General features: G+C 40.3%; 2 protein-coding genes across 5 annotated transcripts in view; one reads left to right on the top strand and one right to left on the bottom strand.

The window, feature by feature from the left end:
• LAS1L (LAS1 like ribosome biogenesis factor) overlaps window positions 1-8,706 on the top strand; it is a 54,679-nt gene extending 45,973 nt beyond the window's left edge. For both annotated transcript variants that reach the window (XM_079961678.1, XM_079961679.1), the window contains exon 14: window positions 6,298-8,706. In XM_079961678.1, coding sequence (XP_079817804.1) covers window positions 6,298-6,388 — 91 coding nt within the window. In that variant the 3' untranslated portion in view covers window positions 6,389-8,706. The remainder of the gene's footprint in view (window positions 1-6,297) is intronic.
• ZC3H12B (zinc finger CCCH-type containing 12B) overlaps window positions 8,253-24,146 on the bottom strand; it is a 38,258-nt gene continuing 22,364 nt past the window's right edge. For all 3 annotated transcript variants that reach the window (XM_079961644.1, XM_079961643.1, XM_079961645.1), the window contains 5 exons: window positions 21,043-21,764; window positions 19,992-20,131; window positions 18,902-19,136; window positions 18,342-18,448; window positions 8,253-16,338 (listed from right to left, as the gene is read on the bottom strand). In XM_079961644.1, the coding sequence (XP_079817770.1) occupies window positions 14,918-16,338; window positions 18,342-18,448; window positions 18,902-19,136; window positions 19,992-20,131; window positions 21,043-21,638 (2,499 nt within the window). In that variant the 5' untranslated portion in view covers window positions 21,639-21,764 and the 3' untranslated portion in view covers window positions 8,253-14,917. The remainder of the gene's footprint in view (window positions 16,339-18,341; window positions 18,449-18,901; window positions 19,137-19,991; window positions 20,132-21,042; window positions 21,765-24,146) is intronic.

Raw genomic sequence — 24,146 nt, 5'->3', positions numbered from 1 at the left:
TGTGGAAAACAGAATAATTTGGGACGCAAGCAAAGCCGTGATGCGAGGTTTCCTAATTCAACAAAATTCTATTAAGAAGAAGCAACAAAATGAAAAGAAGGAAAAAATTTTAGAAAAAATAAAAGAAGGAGAGAAGAAGTTGAGGTCCAAACCAAAGTCTCATGAGATTTTGAGAGAAATAAAGTTTCATCAGATGCAATACATGGAACTCATGAACCAACAAATAGAATGGAAGATAAAGCAAATGAGACAAAAAACTTTTGAATCAGCGGATAAATGTGGGAAACTTCTGTCATGGCAATTGAAAAAAAGGCAGAAAATGAATACGGTAACAAGTATAGAAATGGATGGAAAGATTATCCACAAACCCAACGAGATCAACAATTGTTTTCAAAGCTTTTTTAAGAAATTGTATGCACAAGGGCCAACCAACGAGCAAGAAATAGAAGAATTCATCAGAAAATACGGTTTACCAAAAATCTCAGAACAAAGTAAAAGGATCTTAAACGAGGAAATAATAGAACAAGAAATAGAGGGTGCCATTCAAAATATGAAATTGGGAAAATCACCAGGACCAGATGGCCTGACGGCCAAATACTACAAAATGCTGAAAGAATGGCTGATACAACCATTGAAGGAAGTTTGCAATGAAATTTTGAAGGGGAAAAAGGCACCTGAATCGTGGAAAGAGGCTTTCATCTCACTTATACCGAAAACAGAGACTGAGAAGAACCAAGTTAAAAACTACCGCCCTATATCTTTACTCAATGTGGATTACAAAATTTTTGCAGACATTTTGGCAAAAAGATTGAAAAGAGTGTTGGCAGATGAGATTCATAAGGACCAAACAGGCTTTCTCCCAGGTAGACATATGTCAGACAATGTGAGGAACATTATAGACATTTTGGAGCTGTTGGACGTTGACATTAATAGGAAAGCAGTTCTGATTTTTGTGGACGCGGAGAAAGCCTTTGACAACATTTGTTGGACTTTTATGAAAAAGAATCTCCAAGGGATGGGGGTAGGACAAGGTTTTGAAAACGGTATAGGTGCAATATACTCTCAACAAAAGGCCAAATTAATTGTAAATAACGTGGTAACAGAAGAAATACCTATAGAAAAAGGTACACGACAGGGCTGCCCAATATCCCCTTTGCTTTTTATATCGGTCCTGGAGGTTTTGTTAAACATGATTAGAAAGGACCAGTTGGTTAAAGGAGTTCAGGTCGGAGTTAGACATTATAAATTAAGAGCATTTGCAGATGACCTAGTATTGACTTTGCAACAGCCAGACACTAGTACTAAAAGAGTTTTAGAACTAATTGAAACATTTGGTCGAGTAGCAGGTTTTAAATTGAATAGACAAAAAACGAAAGTGTTGGAAAAAAATTTAACAATGGAAGAAAGAGAGAGTTTTCAGAATGAAACAGGTTTGGAAATTACAAAAAGGGTAAAATACCTGGGGGTAAACTTAACATCCAAGAATGTGAACTTATTTAAGGATAATTATGAAAAATGTTGGTTAGAAGTTAAAAAGGATCTGGAAATATGGTCAAGGCTGAAACTTTCCTTGTTAGGCCGAATCGCTACTATTAAGATGAATGTATTGCCTAGAATGCTGTTTTTATTCCAGACGTTGCAGATTGTGGACAAGATGGACTGTTTCAAGAAGTGGCAGAAAGACATATCAAAATTTGTCTGGCAGGGCAAAAAGCCCAGAATTAAATTTAAGATTTTAACTGATGCAAAGGATAGAGGGGGGTTTGCCCTGCCGGACTTAAGACTTTATTATGAATCAGCAGCTTTCTGCTGGTTGAAACACTGGCTACTTCTTGAGAATACTGACATTTTGGATCTGGAAGGGTATGACAATAGTTTTGGTTGGCATGCATATTTATGGTATGACAAGGTAAAGGTGTATAAAAGTTTTAAAAACCATATTGTAAGGAAAGCATTGTACAACGTTTGGATTAGATACAAAGATTTGTTGGAAAGTAAAACCCCTAGGTGGGTGTCACCAATGGAAGCTAGGGAAGTAAAAAAGCTTAATATGGATTCTAAATGGCCAAAATATCATGAGATCATAGATTATGATGGTGAAAGGGTGAAACTTCAGAGTTATGAGAAACTAAAACCTAAGGTTCGAGATTGGTTGCATTACCATCAGATAAATGAGACGTTTAAACAGGACAGGAAAATAGGATTTCAGAAAGAGAAGTCAAAATTAGAAACAGAATTGTTGGAACCCAATACTAAGAATTTATCAAGAATGTATAACTTGCTGTTAAAATGGAATACACAGGATGAAACGGTGAAATCAGCTATGATTAAATGGGCACAAGATATAGGTCATGATATTATGTTTGCTGACTGGGAACAGTTATGGACCACCGGTATCAAATTTACTGCATGTAATGCTTTAAAAGAAAATATTATGAAAATGATCTACCGGTGGTACATGACCCCAGTCAAGCTAGCAAAAATTTATCATTTGCCTAATAATAAGTGTTGGAAATGTAATGAGACTGAAGGCACTTTCTACCATCTTTGGTGGACCTGCCCAAAGGTTAAAGCTTTCTGGGAAATGATCTATAATGAAATTAAGAAGGTCCTTAAGTGGACTTTTCCTAAGAAACCAGAGGCTTTCCTCTTGGGTATGGTGGGCCAAGTGGTGTTAAGGAAGGATAGGACTTTCTTTATGTATGCCACTACAGCAGCAAGAATTCTACTGGCAAAGTATTGGAAGACACAAGAACTACCTACTCTGGAAGAATGGCAAACAAAGGTGATCGACTTTATGGGACTGGCTGAGATGACGGGCAGAATCCGGGACCAGGGGAAAGAGACAGTGGAAGAGGACTGGAAGAATTTCAAAATATATCTTAAAAATAATTGTAAAATTGAGGAGTGTTAAGATGTCAGGGGATAAGAAGTAAAGAATTGCAGCAGTAAACAAAAAAAAAAACTTAAGAAATATTTATGAAAAGGAACTAAGACAATGGACTTAAGGGTTGCTAAAGAATTATTAAACAAGGATGCAGAGATGGGGAGGTATGGGGAAGTCAAAGAAAAAAGGCTATGAACCGATGAGTATGAAGTTATAATGTGTTACATTGTTCTTTATTTTATGTGTGGAAAATTAATAAAAATTATTATAAAAAAAAAAACAAAACATTTTATCTAGTTACCCCAACCCAAGAGTTGTTCCAGCAATATCCCTCCGCCTCCCAGGAGCCTCTTCGCTGTTCAAGTGAGTGTGGGCCCCACCCCCGTGGGCCAGGTGGAAGCAGCCTTCATTCTAGCACCTAAGCAGCAGCATTCCCTTTCTGTCATAGATGGAGGTCTCTCCTGTGGTGTAGAGATAGTTTGCTTTGTGCAGAGCCTATCCATCTTTATCTGCTGTCTAGCATTATTAAAAAGGTAAAGGGACCCCTGCCCGTATGGGCCAGTCGTGTCCGACTCTAGGGTTGTGCGCCCATCTCACTTAAGAGGCCGGGGGCCAGCGCTGTCCGCAGACACTTCTGGGTCATGTGGCCAGCGTGACAAAGCTGCTCTGGCGAGCCTGCACCAGCGCAGCACACAGAAACGCCGTTTACCTTCCCGCTATAAAGCGGTACCTATTTATCTACTTGCACTTAGGGGTGCTTTTGAACTACTAGGTGGGCAGGAGCTGGGACCGAAAGACAGGAACTCACCCCGCCGTGGGGATTCAAACCGCCGACCATGCGATCTGCAAGCCCTAGGCGCTGAGGTTTTACCCACAGCGCCACCCGCGTCCTAGCATTATTAGTTCTCTGCATTTTACAACATAGGAAACTGTCTTTAGTCAGGCTGCTAGTTGTGGCTCTCCAGTTTCAGACAAGGTACATTCGTAGCTTATCTGGAGATACCAGGAATTGAACCTGGGATGCTTTGCATGCAAAGCAGATGTGCTGCCACTGAACTACAGCCCTCAACTAAAATGTCCAGTCCCATCCCTGAAAGTGATGAGGTGGAAACATTCCAGCTGTGACAAGCATTTTATTCTGCCATCCTGTGCCTCAGTATGCTATTTCCAACTACCTTGTTTCATCTTATAGTGGAGATGCAGCCTGTCTTCTGTTTCTACTATGATTCTGCTTGTAGTGTTCACTCCTCAGGTTTGCACCACCTGATCTATGCATAAGACAGAGTGAGGTGGTAGAGTTCTCAGGTGTGGGAGAACAGACTGCAGACTTCAGGCTTCACAATTTTTAATGCTACCCTAATGCTAGCACAATAGGGAGCAACTTCCTAGCATGCTTGGTTTTTGTTTTTGTTTAACTGCAGGTCATTTTGCAGTTGTGTGGGTTTTTTTATTGTGATTTGTGATGAGGGGTTGGGTACCAAAACCGGCATCCCTTATCAGCTGTCTGAAGCAGTACGGTCCACTCTACCACCTCAGCATTCTGGTGACTTGCTCTGCTGCATATGTAGACCAGCCCCACTGCATATCTTCAGTTAAATCATTTGTGTTACTTGGCAAGCCATGTTGAGACATGGGCAAGCCTGTTTTATTTTGCTACCTTTTTATTCCACCTTTTCTCCAAGGCTCTCGTTTATCTGATTATGCAGAAGCTTGAACATGAGATTGGCTCTTGACCCTAGCATTAGGGGAATTCTTTACTATATCTGGCTTTAGGGAAATTTGTAGGTGCTTTTCAACCTTTTCTTGTCCCTACTTGTTGAAAACACACATGTGGCCTGATGGGGTTAGATATTAGAAACCACAACAGACATGAAGCAGGCATGTGTCTTAAGGCTATAGCCTTAAGCAGGTTTACCAGCTCTAAGCATCTTGGGTGTGGAATACCTGAGATACTTACCCCAATATGTAGGTGCATACCCCAACCTTACCTCACAGTGGCCAGTTAATTTTAGGAGGGCAGATTTTGCCTGTCTTACTGGCTGATTTGATGTTAGCTTTATGAAGCTGTAGCTGGACTTTTCATTGCACATGCTGTTGACCACTTTGCAAATTTGATGGTAAAGAAGCAGGGAAGGCAAATCCTGCCGAACACAGGGCGTTCCCAGGCTGTCACTGTGTTCAGGAGGGATTAAATCACATCTTGATGAATTCATCTTGCAAAATTATAGTTGATTTGGAAGTCTTGTGCAGCAAACACACTTCCCCAAAAGATCTGACTTCTTGCAGTAAGGAAGGTGATGGGGAAATGCTCTGGAAAGTGTGGGATAACAGTTTTTCTGTTGCAGAATCATCTATCACCCTTGAAAACAACCCAGAATAAATGTTCCTAATATAGTCAAAGAGAGATCATAGAATCATAGAATCATAGAGTTGGAAGAGACCACAAGGGCCATTGAATCCAACCCCCTGCCAAGCAGGAAACACCATCAGAGCACTCCTGACATATGGTTGTCAAGCCTCTGCTTAAAGACATCCAAAGAAGGAGACTCCACCACACTCCTTGGCAGCAAATTCCACTGTCGAACAGCTCTTACTGTCAGGAAGTTCTTCCTAATGTTTAGATGGAATCTTCTTTCTTGTAGTTTGGATCCATTGCTCCGTGTCCGCTTCTCTGGAGCAGCAGAAAACAACCTTTCTCCCTCCTCTATGTGACATCCTTTTATATATTTGAACATGGCTATCATATCACCCCTTAACCTCCTCTTCTCCAGGCTAAACATGCCCAGCTCCCTTAGCCGTTCCTCATAAGGCATCGTTTCCAGGCCTTTGACCATTTTGGTTGCCCTCCTCTGGACACCTTCCAGTTTGTCAGATGCATGAACGCTGAATAAACAAGTTGTTTGGAAGCACCTTCTGTTGCATTTACTTTTTAACCAAGGATGGTTCTGTTAAAATATCAGTTTCTGCTCTGTCACTGGCAGGTCCCTTGCTGGTTGTATTTGCATTTTGTTAGGGGAATTCCTTCTTTCCTCCAGAGAACAAAACAGCTGTTGGGCACAGTTTTCTGTGTGTGCAATGTGGAATTCAGAAGTAACCATTATTTAATCCTGGAATAGGGCAAAGGTGCTTATAGTTGTGAAACCCTCTTCACTAGTATATCTTCAGTTGAGTTCAATAGGTTAGTCCAGTGTTTCTCAAGCTTGGGTCCCCAGCTCACCCCTGACCAACGGTCCTGCTAGCTAGGGATGATGGGATTTGTATCCACTACCCGTGCATAAGACGCCCCCAGTTTTTAAACCTTATTTTACAATAAAAAACCTTGTCTTATACACAAAAAGTATGGTATGTGTTTATGTCCCTTTTGCTTATAAAATTTGTTTTTAAAGCTGTTTTCCCCCCTTCTCCTACAGCTCTTCAGAATGGGGTGGCTCTGCTGCCGAGGGATTATTATGGACCCAGAGCGATCTCCATAAGATCAAAAATGACCTTCAACTATTCTAACAAGTGGATGATGTGCTGGTGGTGCAGAAGAATATAGTGTGCGGAATTGGCACTACTGCAAGTGTCACATACATACATGTTCCACATTTGTAATGTTTTAATGTTTCAATATTTTAATGCTGTATTTTGTTTTTAAGTTGTAATCATTCAACTTGTTTTATTATTGCTTGTAAGCCGCTCTGAGCCCGGCCGGCCTTGGCTGGGGAGGGCGGGGTATAAATAAAAATTATTAATATTATTATTATTACATATCATGTGCTGAGGTGTTGGCATGCTATTTTGTTTACTACATGTGAAAGTCTTGCCATTTTACAATTCTTTTTTTAAAAAGAAACTAAACAATATAAATCTTCAATCAAATATTGAAATATAAAAATTACAGTCCTGTGCATATTTACTTGGGAGTTAGTCCTATTAAAATAAATAGGCCTTATTTCTAAGTAGACAGGCATAGGCCTTGCATATTAACTTATCACTCCCTTGGAAGCTGAGCCTCCTATTTCTGTAACCTTCAATAGATTCCCTTCTTTCCCTTTCTCACAATCACCTGTCCATCTGTCTTCTTCTTGTGTCAACTTTCCTGAACTCAAATGGTAGAGGGGAAAATTTGTAGTAGCTTTAGTACCCTCAGAACCTAACATAGTCTGCAATTGTTTGCTGCTCTTCTAAGCCCACTTAATTTGGAGCCAGCTCCATTTAAATGAATGGACCTTGCTTCTGAATAAGCATTTATGGGAAGGCAGTGAGCAAGATGGCTAATCATTCTGTAAGCAAGCACTCCAGTGCATCCCTACCCATGCCAACTCAGAAGAAAGTCCTACTTATTCAGCGGGGTGTGCTCCCAAGTAAATTGGATTAGAATTGCCATTTCAGATTTGGGTGAAAAACTGCAATAACCCTCAGGTGTTATTGAGGAAACTCATAGCAATCCTAAGCCCCATCCATGGTTATTATTATTCTTTTATTATTTATTGAATTTATATACCACTCCATACCCGGAGGTCTCAGGGCGGGCACAGAAAAGCTCAACATAAAAACCACAATATGTATAATCAAAATAAAAACCACTTAATAACACCCCCCAATAAAAGGAACATTTTTGCCTGGCACCTAAAGGTGTATAATGAAGGCACCAGGCGAATTTCCCTGGGTAGAGCATTCCACAGATGGGAAGCCACTGCAGAGAAGGCCCGTTATGTTGCCACCCTCTGGACCTCTCGAGGAGGAAGCACATGAAGGTTAAACCTGGGTAAACTATCCCAAAGGATCAGGCTGTGAAATTGCCCACAATCCTATCAGCATACATTTACCTGGGGAGGAAGGAAAAAGATAAGCCCTACCCTAGCTGAACCCATGAATTCTTATTCCCAAATTATTATTCTTCAGAGAATTTAACCCATACAGCAAAGCAATAGAAATCCGATCCAAACTTGGATGGATGAGAGACAGGGAGATATAAAACATTCAAGGGGACTGGACCCTCAGTAGACTTAATGCATGAATGAACCCATTCAATTCAACTGGGATCCCCACCTTTTCTTCCTGCCCAACCCCTCTATTCCAAGTCAAATGAAGATCAGTGAGGCAGCTGAAATCAGATGAAAATCCTCTTCCAAGGCCAGGCAGCATGTTTCCAGCAGTGGGTGGGGAGGCAAGGCTGGGCTGGGACAAAATGGGGAGGAAAATCTCACAAAAGGAAAGAGAATAAAAGGTTGCATCCTCCAGGCCTAGCTGAGAGATTGGCACGTGGGTCCTGAACCACTGGTTTAAGACCTATGGCTTAAGGCTTCAATACAACTTCAAATTTGCAAGATTTAGACTGGCGGGTATTGGCCACAAAAAAATGCACAAGAGACTTGAGAGGTACTGACCAAGTGACTCAGTTTATTGAATACATTAATGCCTAGATACAAAACATCTACACAAAACCTGCTAATGGGGTGGAGTGGAGAAAACGAAGGATCCCTTCCACCCCCACCATAACCACCTTTGAGATGCATTTAAACAGAAATATTTGCTGCCCACACCACTCAACAGAAAATTAAAGGTCAAAATCCAAGCAAGCTGGAAGCGACTATTAAGCTGTTTCATAAATAAATGGGTGCTTGCATTCTTTGAGCATGAAATGACAGTGACATTTGTACTAGTGTGCACATGCGCATATACATTGCAGCCCTGTCACAGAAAATTAAAAGATCCTCAAAGTCACGAACTTGGTGATTGCTGAATATCCACTTATTTCTGTTGCTGAATATCCACTTATTTCAGTGGACTCTGTAAAGCTCCTATTAAAGTTACGCTAACATGGTGACTCATCAGCAGTGGTTGATTGACTACAATTTCTGGCAAGATTTCTAACATTTTTTGTAATGCTGAACACAAAAACATTCAGAAGTCCTGTACGTGTGATGCTTGTAAGCTATTATTTGGCAGATCAAAATATAGCAACACTTCACAGATTATTTATCCAAGTGACTAACGTGGCACTAATGACTTCTCTGTAGTGAACCCTACAAGTATGGGTTCAAATTTGTGCCACTGTCTTGTCTTGCCCTGACACCATACACCTCTTAAGGAATCCACTCTAGTGAAAAAAAGGCTGTTTTTTCATTGGTATTATGAAGCTGCTGAGTGGCATCAGGCCCTGTGGAAAGTCACTACAGTACTTCATTGGTTAAGTATTGCAGAGAAATGTCTTCAACTGAATTGCAAGAAAAAAATTATTAAGAGGCCCGGTTCACAGTTAACACTAAGCCAAACTATGGCTCCGCAAGCAGCAGATACCCATAGTGAAAATCGCAACCGTTTCACTCTGCCTGTTCTTGTGCTACCACAATACCCAGAGCTAAGGCACAGCCACAGTGTTACATGTGGTTTGTCTTGCTCCCAACATATAAGGTATGTTCATTCTTTACCACTCATGGCTTGTTGGGGGAAGACAGGCCACAAAGCTCAGACCCACATCCAACATACTTATGGCTTAGCTCCAGCTAAGGTTGGCTCCAGGTAGCACATCAGCAGAAAGACCAGATGTTCACTCTGGGTACCCACACGCTCATTCTTGTTTTGGCTTGCAGTTACATGCAAACAGGGCCACTGTTGTGTAAGCATTGATTTTCACATTTTAAAGGGAAAGCATGTTTTCTGTCCCCTGCAAGATGATGCTTTGGCGATTATCTCAGCCATTTTATAGATATATATATATATAAAACTTTTTACAAAACTTACACACATGCCCATGCCAGTGGATGCCTGAAACACGCAGCTGTATATAAAAACATTGCACAAAATATTACACTGATTACAGACACCACATGCTGGCCCTGACCCAGCTGTAGCTGCACTGCCCCGACATGGGGGTGGAGAATTCTCTTCGGCATAAAACAGCACATCCAACTAATTCAATGGAGTATAGATTGCTATCATGATGTACCACCTGCCTCTGTTGCACTTGTGGAAGCCAGCTTCCCTGTTTGCATTGCTCTTGCTGGATCAGGGCAATGGGCTGTAAAGTCTATCTTCACTCTTTGTCATTGAGACTTACATTATATTTGGGTCAACAAAAAAACCCAAAGAGATTTTATAAATTTTTACAACAATTAAACAGTTATGTTTAGTTCTACAAATTAAGAAAAGCAAAATACTGCAGCTCAATAGTACAATAGGATTAATAGTAGTCAAATATGTGTGTACAAGCAAAAACACAGAACAACATTTAATATTTACAAAATTACTTAAGATTGCTTCCTAACCTACCTTTTGGGTTTTTTAGAAACAACTCAGTTGCCTAAGTGAACATTAACTACTCTTCAATAATAAATTAAGAGAAAATTAAAATATTTAACAAGTGAAAGATTGCTGTTACCTGGGCTATTTTAAATTTATATATAGATACATATTCTGTAGTTATTTGGTACACAATTTAAAAAAATTAAATACTGTACTCTCAAAAAGAGCATTTTAAAGTAAAGTCTTATATTTACAATGTAGGCGACTGTGACTTGTTTTTATACCATCCCTTCTACTTTTAGAAGAAATTCTGCAATAAGAGATGAAGGCAGTGAAATGTCAGTTTTGAACTGGCATGGGAAAAGTCTCCCAAGAGAGAAAGAGAAGTGGATCAAGGCATAAAGGAAACATATATTAAAAAGTTTCACTGATGAAAGATAATTGACAGGCAAAAGATTTGCATACTGCTTCAAAATTTTCATTCACCTCTTCTTCCTTGTACAGCAGAAAAATTTGGGAACCATTGTTTAGGAAAAGCTGTGTTACAGTAAACCACTTCATCTTCACAGCAATATTTCTTCCCAAGAAAGCATTCAAAAAAGGCTTGAAATGTTTTTCAATACAGAACAAAACAATATATAAACCCCCTGACACATGCACGCACACAAACAAACAAAAAACATTTACTGACGGGAACAGTAAAATATTTTAGAACCCAATAAAAGCTCTCAAGGTAATTTCAGCCCAACATTAGGCTTGCTAAAAAGACTCTTCCAAGATCCCCTGCAAGAGTTTGCCTTAACATAGGAATAAAATGGAGAACATCCATTTTTATACATACAGAAACTGATTTCCATGCAAGAAATTGTGAGCACACAAAATTCCTTATTGAACCTAAATCATACAATAGTTATTTTGTTAAGAACAAAAGCAGGATGTACAGCAATTTTACTGTAACTGTATAAATATTAACATCAATATTATTAACACTGATGCTTTACAAAAAATATCAATTGCAGGAATGCATTCATTTAATAAATAGACTTAATATAACCTATGCAGAGTAGTGTTCTTAAACACACACACTAGCTGTGCACATTATAGTAATAAAGTGGATTTGAAAAGTTACCTTTGTTTTTTCTATAAATTGTTAAGTGCCCATTTTAAATAAAAAGGTTCATAATCTGTGATGGGCTACTCCCCTGTGACACACAGTGCCACAAACATAGTGATGAAAATACAATATTTAAGCTAATCTAGAGATGGCTTTTGTACATTTTTTTTTATACAATCAAGAAAGATACAATTTGTATCAACAAACAAAAGGTCGTTTCTGGATATTTGAGGCGTTGCTCTCAGCTGCTTTTACACCACACAAGAGAAGGAAGTATAAAATAAATGCAACAATAAAGGAATCCCATTCTGACAAAAGCTGGCCAATTATTTTTTTTAAAAAAGATGTTTTCCAGATTTAAATGCAGGTATCTTTAAGGGTTGTGTTGGTGCACAGATTAAAGCTACAGGGCTGATCTGCATTTCTGCTGTTTGCTTTTAAAAGATGAGAGAGGACAATTGATGTTCTGGACACCAGCCCACATAACCACAAGCCAACACGGTGTGTGCCATTCTGTTCTAATGCAGATTCAGCCTCCTGCTGAAACCCAACCTGCAACCATGACAAACCACCTGTTTGCCACTAGTTCTTCAGCAACAATTTTCTGTAGCTACCTGGAAAAAGCAGCAACTTTTGTGTTTCATCATTAGTCCCCCAGGTATTCTAACACTTGAAAATAAATGCCTGGGAGTGTGCTCCCTACACTGAGTGAAGCAGCAGCCCCTTCCCAAAGAATGCCATCTGGAACAGGGCTGGTGGTCAGCCACTCTTTCCTATATTTTGAATTACTACTGAATAGTAGTAATTGTTTCAATTAGTATGATTTTGTTGTTTCCTTTACCTGCATGCGACTGCATTTGATATAATATAGACTGCAATGTTTCATGTTTTTTAATGCTACTGTGATTATTGTTACTCACTTTGAGCTCAGCATTTGAACTCGCACCACTTTTTGAAAACCGATTATGACATCATGAAGGCAGGGGACCTTGAGATTACAAAGATACTGTAGGTAAACCAATATCCTCATCTTGTACTGCATTTAGAAGAATGTGTCAAGACAGCACCTACCAACAGTCTTGGGTCTTCAGTTGTGCACTCAAGCAGGAGCACAGCAAGATAGCCAAGTTTCCTTGCCCACCCTTTTGCCACCATTGTGCTGCATGCTGCTATAGGCACTGCCTGGCCCATGCTGAGCACAAACACTCTGGACCCTGTGTGGTTGTAGGCAAACAGACTGGATCAGCATGTGACAGAATTATTACAACCTGTTGAGCTGTCCAACTTAATGCAAGCACATCCCTCTTGAAGTGTACTCAACACAAAATAGAAATGGGCCACCAGCAGCCATTTTAGGATTAGTGCAATCAATCAAGTAGAGGGCTTGGGGTTTCCTTTGGGTTTTTTTAGACTGGGATCAACATATAACCCAAAAGCAGCTTGCAAGCCATTATCAAAACACCAGAAACAACCCTGACTGCAGCCTCACGTTCCGTGTTTCATAGTAAGAAACATTTAGGCAGTGTCACACCTTCTCATGAAGAAACAAAAGGCCAGAAACCAGGCCTTCTCGACTTTCATGAAAAAAAACTACAGTAGAAGTCAACAAGTCCTAGCTCGAGACATATCGAGTTAGTAGTGGTTCAAAATGTTGAAATACACATTTGGATTTAAAAAGGGTGTCCAGTCAGTGCAGCCTTAAAAAAGAAAACAAAAGAGCCACCACCGCCATAAATGCCTCTTGTGTGAGACATTTAGCTACTAAATTGCCCACCCTGGAGCAAAGGATACTCATTATGCAAACATTGCCACCCATAGAATGATGATTCTGGCCTGTCAAACAGGGAGTTCCAGGAAGCAAATGCTCACCTTTGCATGGATTTCAAAGTGCAAAACTGAAGCAAGTTTGCAGTAAACCCAATTCTAGAGCACCCATTTGAAAACTAGCCTGCTGTCCAACACTAATAAAAATGAACTGGATTTTTAAAAATACTTTGCATATTTATTCATTGGCATCCTCCAGCACACGTTCTCGGCATGTCTTTGGTCAACGCACAAGAACAGGAAAGCAGAATTCAGAATGCAGATGCTACAACTTCTCTGCTTTCTGGACTGTACTGAAAAGGCTAGAAATGCCAATTGTAACGATCTGTAAAAGCCATAGGCGTGCACATAGGGAATGCTGGTGTGCTTAGCAGAACCTTTTAAAAAAACAAAACTGGATTGTGATGAGGATAGAGTGCGGAGTGGCAACCCAGCTCCCTCAGCTGCCACTAGGGAAGCAGTGGGGCAGGGAGAGACAAAGGTACAAGAGAGAAGAATAGGGAAGCAGATGAAGGGAGACACAGGCAGGATTAAAAGGCTGAAATAAAACTGGAATGTATAGGCAGTGTCTGCCTGTGTTTGTCTCTAGAAGAGGACAAGAAGTTGTTGCATATCCATTCCAGCCTTTTCTTTCTGCTTGTATCTGTTTCTGTTTCATAGCTCTGTCTCTGTCAGAGCTCCACTCACCACCTGTTACTCACATCTGGCGGGCAATGTCCCATTCTACACAACAGGAACATGAAAAAATCTTAATCTGCTTTGGTCAATTTGGGTTAGCTCCTTATACAGATCATGAAAACTGACTGTATTTTGTATACACCTAGTAATCACTACACCACAGATCTGGTATTTTGTGCCTCATTTTCTACGTTTGCATATTTAAAGGAGGGTTTAGTTGTTGATTTAAAAAAGTAAGTTTAATTAAGTTTTAGTTTCCTTAGTTTGATAGATAAAAATAATGTCCTTTGTGACTCAGTATGAGTATATATTCAAGAAATGTTCACCTTAAAAATTAAAATCCCTGGGTGCACACCCTAGTGAAATGTGTTGTACACGCCTATGGTAACAGTGCAGATTACAACAGTATTTAGCTGAGAATTATTAACATGTTTGCAAGCCGGCCATGTTCTTTTTCCCAAAGGGCAGAAGCTCAAGCTATCTAGAAGGTCCAAGAGAAACATTCACTGCTCCCCAGCCCCAGCCCCATTCCCTTCAAGGTTGGATAATGCTCCCCATGTGCAAAAAGGTATTTCCACTGCACAAAAAGTGTATTCCCCAGAGAACTAAGCCTCCCCACAAAAGCCTCCTCATGCTGGAGCCACTAGATAGGTGCAAAAGCCCTCTGTGAACACAAGGCATGTCAACTGACTGGGCTTGTTTTATTGTAGTTCTGTGAAGGATATTTAAGAAGAGCAGGCTTCTGCTTGTGAGGATGTCCAAGTGCACAGAGTTTATTGTAAAAACCCAATGTTATGTTGGAGCAACATATGTCAGTTAATACTGAAGACTATACAATGAGTCATGCAATATAATTGCTGTTTTGAAGGACCTGTTTTGGACATACCAACATATGACCTTTTTAGATTCAATAAATGATACATCCATGCATAAGGTATGCACTTCCTGTAAAATGCCTTTTTCAAAAATCCCTGCTTTAAAAATCATTAAATACTCATATTTATTATACAATCTGCTTTTTCAAAATGCTTCATGCATATTTTAAATATAATCACTACAATAATATACAGAATTGTATACTGCAATTAAAACCTTTTAACAAATAGAGCATATCACCTACATTCCCCAGAATGTACAGAATTTTCAATTATTTATCTTTAGAAATTCAAAATGAAGGATCTTTTTTAACGTCCTGTTCTCAATTTGGCAACAATCATAGCTGCCAACTGTTGTGCGTCTGTCATGTGGGGATTCTTCTCCATCACTGAGAGGACAACGCTAGCTGGAAAAATATTACAGAGATTCTTATAGGTTTGATACTGGTGCTCTGGGATTATGTGTGGTTCTTGTGGGTCACCACAGATTCCAACCCAAGGATTCCTCCAGATCTGCTCCATCTTCTCTGGCACACTTCTCACCATTACAGGCTCATAAGATGGTTGCATGAGGTTGTTGCTCAGTGGGTAGGGATGGTAAGGGTAGGTATCGGTCGGACATGGCAATGGATCCCAACTGGCATGCTGCTCTCGACAGAGCGGTGGCCTTTTTTGTCGTGTGGGATTGCTTTCATAAAGACGCGAATCAGAAACACTATCCATTCTCGTCATAACGAGGGCACGACTTGGCTGGGTAGTGGCTGATGGGTGAACGGTTGGAGGCACAGGGTAGTCCCCTGGGCAACTGGACCTAGCCCCAACAACTGGGTGTTGGATGTGCAGTGCTAAATGGGAAAGTGAATGCTTGTGAATATGTTTAGACCCTTCAGGGCTATAGCTCTGAACTCTTGTTAAGGACTCATGATAACCATGGGAGAAAGGCTGAAGGCGGCTTTGAGGTGGGAGTCGGTGAACCTTCACACTGTCTTCTGGGCTCCCATCCCCCAGACCCATATATAAGTCTGTATATGAGGAGTATGAATCATTGCTTGTATGGCTTAAGCAACTGTCTGGACAGGGGCTTGAATTTCTTGAGTATAAACTTTGGTCTACATCAGCCCCATAGTAATCTGTGCTATGCATGCTACTAATACTCAAATTGGAGAAGTCACTGAGCATTGAATAATAGCCATGGTCCCCCAAAGACTCATACTTTGGGTACTGATCTGCATAGTTCATTGAAGAGCCATGGCTATTAGTGACCAGGATCGGAGGATACTGTACACTGGCCATGTGTTCTAGTGAGGATTTCTGATGTGTGAATTGAGATGAACCAGGTACAGGGCTGCTTGCTGACCGGGTATTTAATGCCCCAACAGCGTGACTTTTGGAAGGTGGAATGGTTGGGACGCTTAATGCTGAAACAAGGGAGGGGACAGAATTAGCCTCAGACTTCCGCACCATTGAAAGTCTATCTTCGGGTTCCACAGGAACAGACCGAATGCTTGGATCTGACTGACGCTTGGGAGCAATGCGCTTCACTTCTGAAGTTATTTCCCCTTTGGAAAGGGCTGCTCCTGTGCCACATTTAGCCAGTGCTCCTTCACTCATCGTTTTCACAGCGGATAATTTGGCACTGATGCGAAGCTCATCAGCTACGGATCTCAGGGGCTGGTTTGCTCGTTCCGGGTGGTAATATTTACACTTGTGTCCATAGGTGCATTTCTTCCCTGTTGGGGAAAAATCTCCCATATTAGGCATGGTCTTTGCAAGCAATATCTAGCTAAGCACAGGAGGTTGTGTCAGTCATACTTAGACTAGCCCAGGCATCCCCAAACTCGGCCCTCCAGCTGTTTCGGGACTACAACTCCCATCATTCCTAGATAACAGGACCAGTGGTCAGGGAAAATGGGAATTGTAGTCCCAAAACAGCTGGAAGGCAGAGTTTGGGAATGCCTGGACTAGACTCACTGAACTCAATGGACTCAAGTTAGTAATGAGTAAGGGTTATAGCCAATGCTAGCTAGCCCTGGTCAAAGTAAGCCATTGTAATTAATGAAAATGATTAATTTGGGTCCATTAATTTCAGTGCATCTACTATGAATAAAACTTAGTTGGATACAATTCTTAACTTGTTCATTGATTTCAATGAGTCAATTTGGAACATGACATAGATGGATACAACCCAAGGTCCTTTAAATGCATTGTAACAGTCAATGCTAGAATGAACTATTAACAGCCATCACATTTCCTTTGTTAGCAGACCCAAATATGTGCTATATATGTTCTACAATCCAGTCACTGTATCTATTTATCTTACTTAAGTGATATAAACCTCCCTGAAGGTAGCAAGAGCAGGTACTGGTGTGAGTGTAATAAAGACTCAGGTTTAAATTCCCACTCATAGAAGCACAGGGAATCACCATATACAGATTAGGGCCATTAATCTATCAAGCCTAACAATGTCTGCTATGATTGGCAGCAACTCTCCAAGATCTTCCACATGATCCCTGATTTTATTTTTAAACAGTCAGCTTCATGCATTATCATATTTTAAAACGTGCACATGATGTGCCTTTAGGTCACCATTTCTCTGCTTAACTTTTGACACAAAGGTGTTATGAAAGTGAAATGCAAGTGTGAATATGTAACTCCCTTAGGCTACAGGTCTATGCACAACAGGGAGTAATTGCCATTGAACTCAGTGGGACTTGCTTTTGAGTAGACATGCACATTAGACTGTGTAGACTGTGCAGTAAAAGTCTCTCAGCCAAGACCACATAGTGTTACTCATTAGGAATTTAACAGAATGGATCCGCTGACTGTGGATGTGCTGGGAGCTTGAAAATGAACAAGGGGAGGGAGAGGTTTAATTGTCAAATATCTAACTGGGTTTTAAAACTTTATTTAACGAATACTGCCCTTCAATTAAAAAAAAAATCAAGGGTGGTTTACAGCTGTTAATTGACTCTCTGTGGCCTTAATACTCGATTAGTTAAATGACTTTTTGAGCACAGGAGAGCTTTGAAAATATTTCCAAACACCAAATTAAGTTCCAGCTGTATTTTCTTCCAGACTTTCCCCAGAAATGCTAATGCATGTAAACATCCCTCTAAATCAGTGGTTCACAATTAGCTAAGTACTGCAAAAGCCAAGCCATAGACCCCCTACTTTTGAAAATGTTGATACATCTATGGTTGCTTTCATTATGTGATTGTGGTCTATGGATTGGGAACCACTGCTCTAAATAACAGAGCCAAGATGTGACATTGAACACATGATTGGCCCTTCCATTCTTAGTTTCTGCAAGTGCAAGAGAAGGGAAGGATGGTTCTGGGTCACATGTGGCATAGAGGTAAGAGGAAATTAAATCTCTGCCCAAACTGCAGTTCCTCTCTGAGTCCTCCTCTTTCCTCCCCACCCTGCTCCCAGCCACACATACGCAATGCCAAGATCAAGCAAGCAAGAGCCAGTTACCTACTTAATACCATGTCTTTGGTTTAACCATGAAAGCTTTTTTTTTTAACTCAGCAGTGCACTTAGCAGACCCAAACAAAATCTGATTTCCCCACACTTCTAGAAGCATGCTACACCTTTCTGTCCCACTCAAGCTTCTTACATGGTTTCCAATACAGAAAACACGTCAGACAACCCACTATGATTTTTTGCTTTTTATCAAGGTTACTAATTTTATTATTCTGACTCCCGAAATAGTCAAGTGTGACACACTCACCGTAAGGACAAGGTTGCTTTTTGTGTTCAGGAACAACAGGCCTTTTCCTTAAGAAATTTTCAAGGCTAGGGCCATGGCGTCCTAATGGGTCGTCTGGTGGCATAAACCTGGAAAAACCAAGAGACCAGTTTCACCTGCTAGTATTAAATTTACCTAACACGGTAGACTGGTAACAATACAATGGTTAGGAATGGGCTGGGAAATACCCAGTCTGAACCTGGTCATAGCTTTGAGCTTGGCAGGTGCCTGAAGGCGAGCTAATCTCTATCAGCTTCCCCCACCCCATCTCAAAAAGGAAACTGTAGAGTAGGAAACAGGGGAGAAAGGCCAATCAAAATCAATAGGGGACTGGAGTCCCTTCTCTGTGCAGAAAAATGAAATAGGTGTGTGGCATTCTAGTTTAAAAGAGAATAACAAAAGGGAGTCACTAATGGTCTTACATTGCCCTACCAGGCAGCTTCTGTTTAAGGATCTATGAAAATGTAGACGACATCAAATACTCAAATCTCACCAGATAAACATTAAGCATTACTATTCTACTTGTAAATAAAGAAACCTACTTATCATTCACAAAAGAATACATCAGGAGCCGTTCCTCTACAAATTTCTTCCATTCTGGCTTTTCATTTTGAAGGTCACGGTAATTGTCATTTGACACAATGATGCCATCAGACTCACACGCCAGTTTCACTATGAAACGGTCATCGTAACAGACAACCCGTCTCCCTTGAACTCTTCGAGATGGGGTGAAAACAAGAATTTTTTCCTTTTCCAGTTTGTGTAAAATATCTTGATCTGAAAAACCAGGGTTATATAAGAAACTGTTAATAGCAAAGTCCCTTATATAAAAATATGCTTGCTCTCTATGTTTATCTCAGTATCTGAGATATTCTTCAAGAATTGTACAAGAAGAAGTGTTTGCACGCTCCCCAAGAGCATAAAAGTTGGTGTGCCAGTGCTTTGCTCTGTAACAGTGGACTTCAATCTTGGGTCCCCAGATATTTTTGGACTGCAACTCACATCATTCCTAGTCATTGGTTGAGATGGTGGACATGATGGGAGTTTTACTCCAGCAACACCTTGGGGCACAAGGCTGAAGAGTCTCCCTTCTGGGGAATAATCTCACAGTTAAGCTTGCTTCAGTTTATACACCATGACATTTTATATTATGGTTCAGTCTATGCAACAAAAAACTGTAAAGCTGCCTTGTATGGAAAGACCTTGTAGACACAGGTGAGGGGAAAATGCATGCAGGTGAAGTGGAATTACAGAGGAGGAATGGAGCACTCAAGCCCTCCCATCCATGCCCAGAACAGAAACTAAGTATGCTACTCCTCTACTCCCAGCACAGAAATGCCATAGACTTTTGCTCCTTTGTCATCCCTCAGAAGGATTGTTAACCCTTCTGAAGGCTAGTAACTATTGCAGGCTTATGTGCAGCACGGATTTAAAGTATGAAGTGTAAAAAAATTAAGAAAAAATAACAATCTAGTGGCTTAGAATATGAGCAACTACCATGCATGTGCATACAGAAAATGCTCTGATTCAGGTCCTTGGCCCCATTCCAAGAAAAGCCAGTGTCTAGCACAGTAATTATCCTTGTCCTAGTAATGGCAATTGAAGAAAACAAATGTATGTTTGATTTGCCACCTGTAATTGGTGCATCTGGTCGAGATTGCTCTTTCCTCCATGTAGGCACAAACACTGTAATATCTTTATGACCTTTCTCCAGAAACCAGTCGACAGCTAACTGAATCCCTCGACAGGAAAATGCTTCTTTATTGCCATGACTGAAAAACAGAACAAGTTAGTTTAGCAAGTACTGGTCATAAGTACTGCAATGAGATTTGTTTTTTCTAAAATGCATAAAGCCAGAGAGCCTAGTGTTATGTAGTGGGGCAGAGTGTTGGACTAAGACTAGGAATATCTCAGTTAAAGCCATTCACTGTCTCTCAGGTTAACTTACCTCACATCACACTATGTACACCACCCTGAGCTCTTTGGAATATGGATGGGACTAAAATGTAGTTGAGCAAATAGCATTAAGCAGACTTATAGAGGGAAAGAAACCTTTTCTGGAAGTTTAGTACCCACTTTAGAAAGACACAATTTTATTTCAATGGGTTGTAACCACCCCTGCTACAACTCTTGTGCTCAGCAAATTGTCTGTAAATTTTAAACTGCTTTTCAGACATGTATTTCAGAGAGTGAATAATGCCTTGAGAATTTACTAAATTGATTCCATTCTTACCTATAAGAATAGGCCTTTAAATTCCATTGGACTTTAATTACTCAAGTAAAAGGAAAGATTTTCTATTCTGTGATACACTGTACAAGATGAACAGTACAGTCCTATGTATGTCTACTCAGATGGAGCCCCACTGAATTCTCTCAGAGAAACATATACAGGACTACAGCCCTAAAAATCTATTAAACAGCTCAATTTTTACTTTTTAAATACAAGTGTGTAGACTTAAGGCTCATCTTCTTCAACAGGTCTTTGAGCTCCCATGGTTGATTAAAAGGGCTATCTCAGTTGAGTTACAGATGCTGCCTTTTAAAATCTATTATGCTATCATTTTTAATTGGATGTTGTTTTTAATAACAGAAAAGCAGAGTGTGTATATGAAATAAAACAAACAAATACATATGCAGCATAATTAGTGCATTTCTTAGAAGTATTCTATTACTACTAAAGTACCTCATTGCCACATTACTTCCATCAATAACGATTGGCCTCAAGTTGTCAGAGCTGTCTACCACCTCATCTTCCAGAGACAGCTCAGGACTAGCAACCTCCTTTGTACCTGCAGGACCAGTGGCATTTCCACTACTTGCTTGTCCTTCATTCTCAACCTTGTTTCCAAGTCTCACAAGCTCAGCCAAAATGTCATTGGTAAGAGCATCTGCCCCCAGCTTGTTCAACACAGCTTGTATCTGATCTCCAGGATACCCCAGTTTCAAAGCAAAATCAAGTTTAGATTGATATTCTTGACTCAAGTTTGCTTTATTCTCTTCCGGTTTCAAATCCTGAAGGAGGCTACTCTGTGAAAAACTCGGACGATCCAAGCAAGGAGAGCGGCAAAGTTGTCGATGTGGTTTGTGGGAAATCTCTTTATCCCTCAACTGTGCCTTGCTGCAGCTATTCCTGAAGCCAGGCTGCTCAGGTTCACTCTCAGAGCTTGTCCATTCCTCAGATTCGGTGCTACGATCCCCACCATCTTGCTCTTTAGTCCTCTCTTCTTGGGAGCGGCTCTTCTCCATTTTCAGCCTTTCCACCATAGACCAGGCCGTCATCACGTTCACCTTCTGGCCAGATTTCTCTTATGGCCAAAGTAGCCCAGAAGTTGTACGCCACTGCATCTTGTTGACATCACTAGGCTGGGTTTGATCTGTGATATACCCCAAGCCAGTAATATGTCCCTGCATTATGAAAATATACAACATGCATAATTAGATTTTACTGACGAAGGCAAAATAATTATGAATCTTACAAAACACATTTTTAGATAATTTGAATACAATAGAGTTTGTATTACTTCCAAGTAAATTGAATTCCCTTACCCTCACTCTCCAAAATAAATGCATTTAATACAGAGGCATGGTTTGCACATCACATTAAGCTTTAACTTAAAACTAACATTGGTTAACACTCATATTTTGTTTCAGGGAAAGAAACACAAACATGACAAGACTCTGGCTTGTTTCATCTGCAGAGGAGCACACTTAGATTCCTGTATTGCAGGGGGTTGGACTAGATGACCTTCAGAGTTCCTTCCAACTCCACAATCCTATGATTCTGTAATTTTGAGCAGCACACTGCTCATTCATATTAAACAGTTTATAGTCTTAAATATGGTTTAATGTGGCATATGAACTGGGCCAGTGATGGCAATTATACCAACACCATCCACACAGTAAATTCACTGTTTCAAGTTAATGCCCTGTCAGATAGCTGCTTGTCACAGTGGCTGTTGTGAATAAGAAACTGTACTCACAAACCAGGGAAAACAAAGAAAGTTCATCTTCACACATTGAAAGAATGCCTAAAGAGAATATGGGGTGCACTGAATAATCCTACTACCCCAGACCAACCACAATACCATGCACATTTCTGGTCACCACACCTCAGAAAAGATACTGTGTAGTTGGAAAAGGAGCAGAAAAGGACAACCAAAATGAGCAACTCCACTAAGGTGAAAGGTTACAACATTGTAGACTTTTTAGTTTAGAAAAAAGTGAATAGTGGAGAACAAGATATAAGTTTATAAAACTATGCATGGAATGGAGAAAAGAGACAGAGGGTTTCCCCTCACTCATAGTACTAGAACCTGGAATCATTTAATGAAACTGAATGGCGAGAGATTCAAGACAGGCAACACATCATTTGACTATGTAATTTGTTACCACAGGATGTGATGATGGTCACTAACACTGCCGGCTTTAAAAGGGGATTGGTAATAACTATGCGTTGTTTGTTTAAATTCAAATTCAGAACAAGCAGGGATCTGAAACCACAGATTGGTCCTGGCTTGTTCTCACTAACCATAATTAAGGCAAACCAGTTAGGACATCTTTCGAAACCATGTAATTAGTTTAAACAGAGAAGGGGGTGCGCTTCTGCTTTTTTCCTTGTGGGTGAAAAAGAAAAGACGGAGTGTAACAGCCCACAGCTTAAAATGATTTGTTCACATAATGCAGGGATGGGGAACTTGTGGTCATTCAGACACTGTTGGACTCCCACTCTCATTAGCCCTGACCGTTTATTTAGCCACGTTGGCTGGTGATGATGAGAACTGAAGTACAACAACTGCTGCAGGGCCAGAGGTTCCCCATCCTTGACACTGTAGGAACTATGGCTTATCATGGTACCTGAGCATGGCTAATGCTGCACAATAGTGTGCAGCATCTCTGTTCAAAAACGGAATCTGAAGGTTGGCCCCAAAAGCTATGCAGTGATCTGTATGTGAATAAAGCATTCCGGATTCTATGGCTGATGACTGAAATGCATGAGAAGGGCCTCATGCAAGAAATTCCAGATGTATTTCCAGAGTACTTCTCCCAACCCTTTTTGTATTATTTTCTTTCCTGTATGCTCTGAGGTATTAAGAAACAAAGACCTATTTAGGAACTCAGAACATTTGTATATTTTATATTTACTCAGCTGTTCATTATTCTTTTTAAAAAATGAACTGTTCATCCACACTGTTAAAAAGCCAAATCAAATAACTGTTTCATTTCAAAGTATAAATCTTTATTCATTCTTTCTCCAATAGAGAAAAAGAAGGCACACTCTGCAAAATCAAAGCAAGTCACTGGAGTCAAGAGGAAGCGTGGTAAGAATGAATTCCGCTAATGCAAATGTATCTCCCTATATTAAAAGCATATTATTTACTGTACATTCTACTGAATATCAGTACAAGGGCAAACAAAACATAATGGCACCTTTTCTCACTTTCCTTGCCAGAGAAACATAACTGGAAAAATAACTGTACTTGTGGAACCTCTTCAAAACTGACATTAATCTTTTGAAAAACTTCTTTTCAATAGCCACTTCACATCCACATGTGGACGCAGATCTTTGGCAAAACAACCATAAAAGGGGAAAGGTAAGGTGCTTTGAATGGCCAATGTTATATCATGACATGTATTGGTAGACACGGTTTTTTTAGCCCTGCACCACAATTGGTCTGTTTTAGCAGCAGACTAAGAAGTGAGAAAGATAATTGCAATAGCTGTTTAAGGGAACACAGTACTATCTGGGAAATAGCTGCTGAGCGGTAGCCAAATATGCTGGCACCATAC

The sequence above is a fragment of the Podarcis cretensis genome (assembly GCF_951804945.1).
Source record: "Podarcis cretensis genome assembly, chromosome: Z".
NCBI lineage: Eukaryota > Metazoa > Chordata > Lepidosauria > Squamata > Lacertidae > Podarcis > Podarcis cretensis.
The sequence above is the reverse complement of the archived record's forward strand: the minus strand, read 5'-3'. Positions and strand labels throughout refer to the sequence as shown.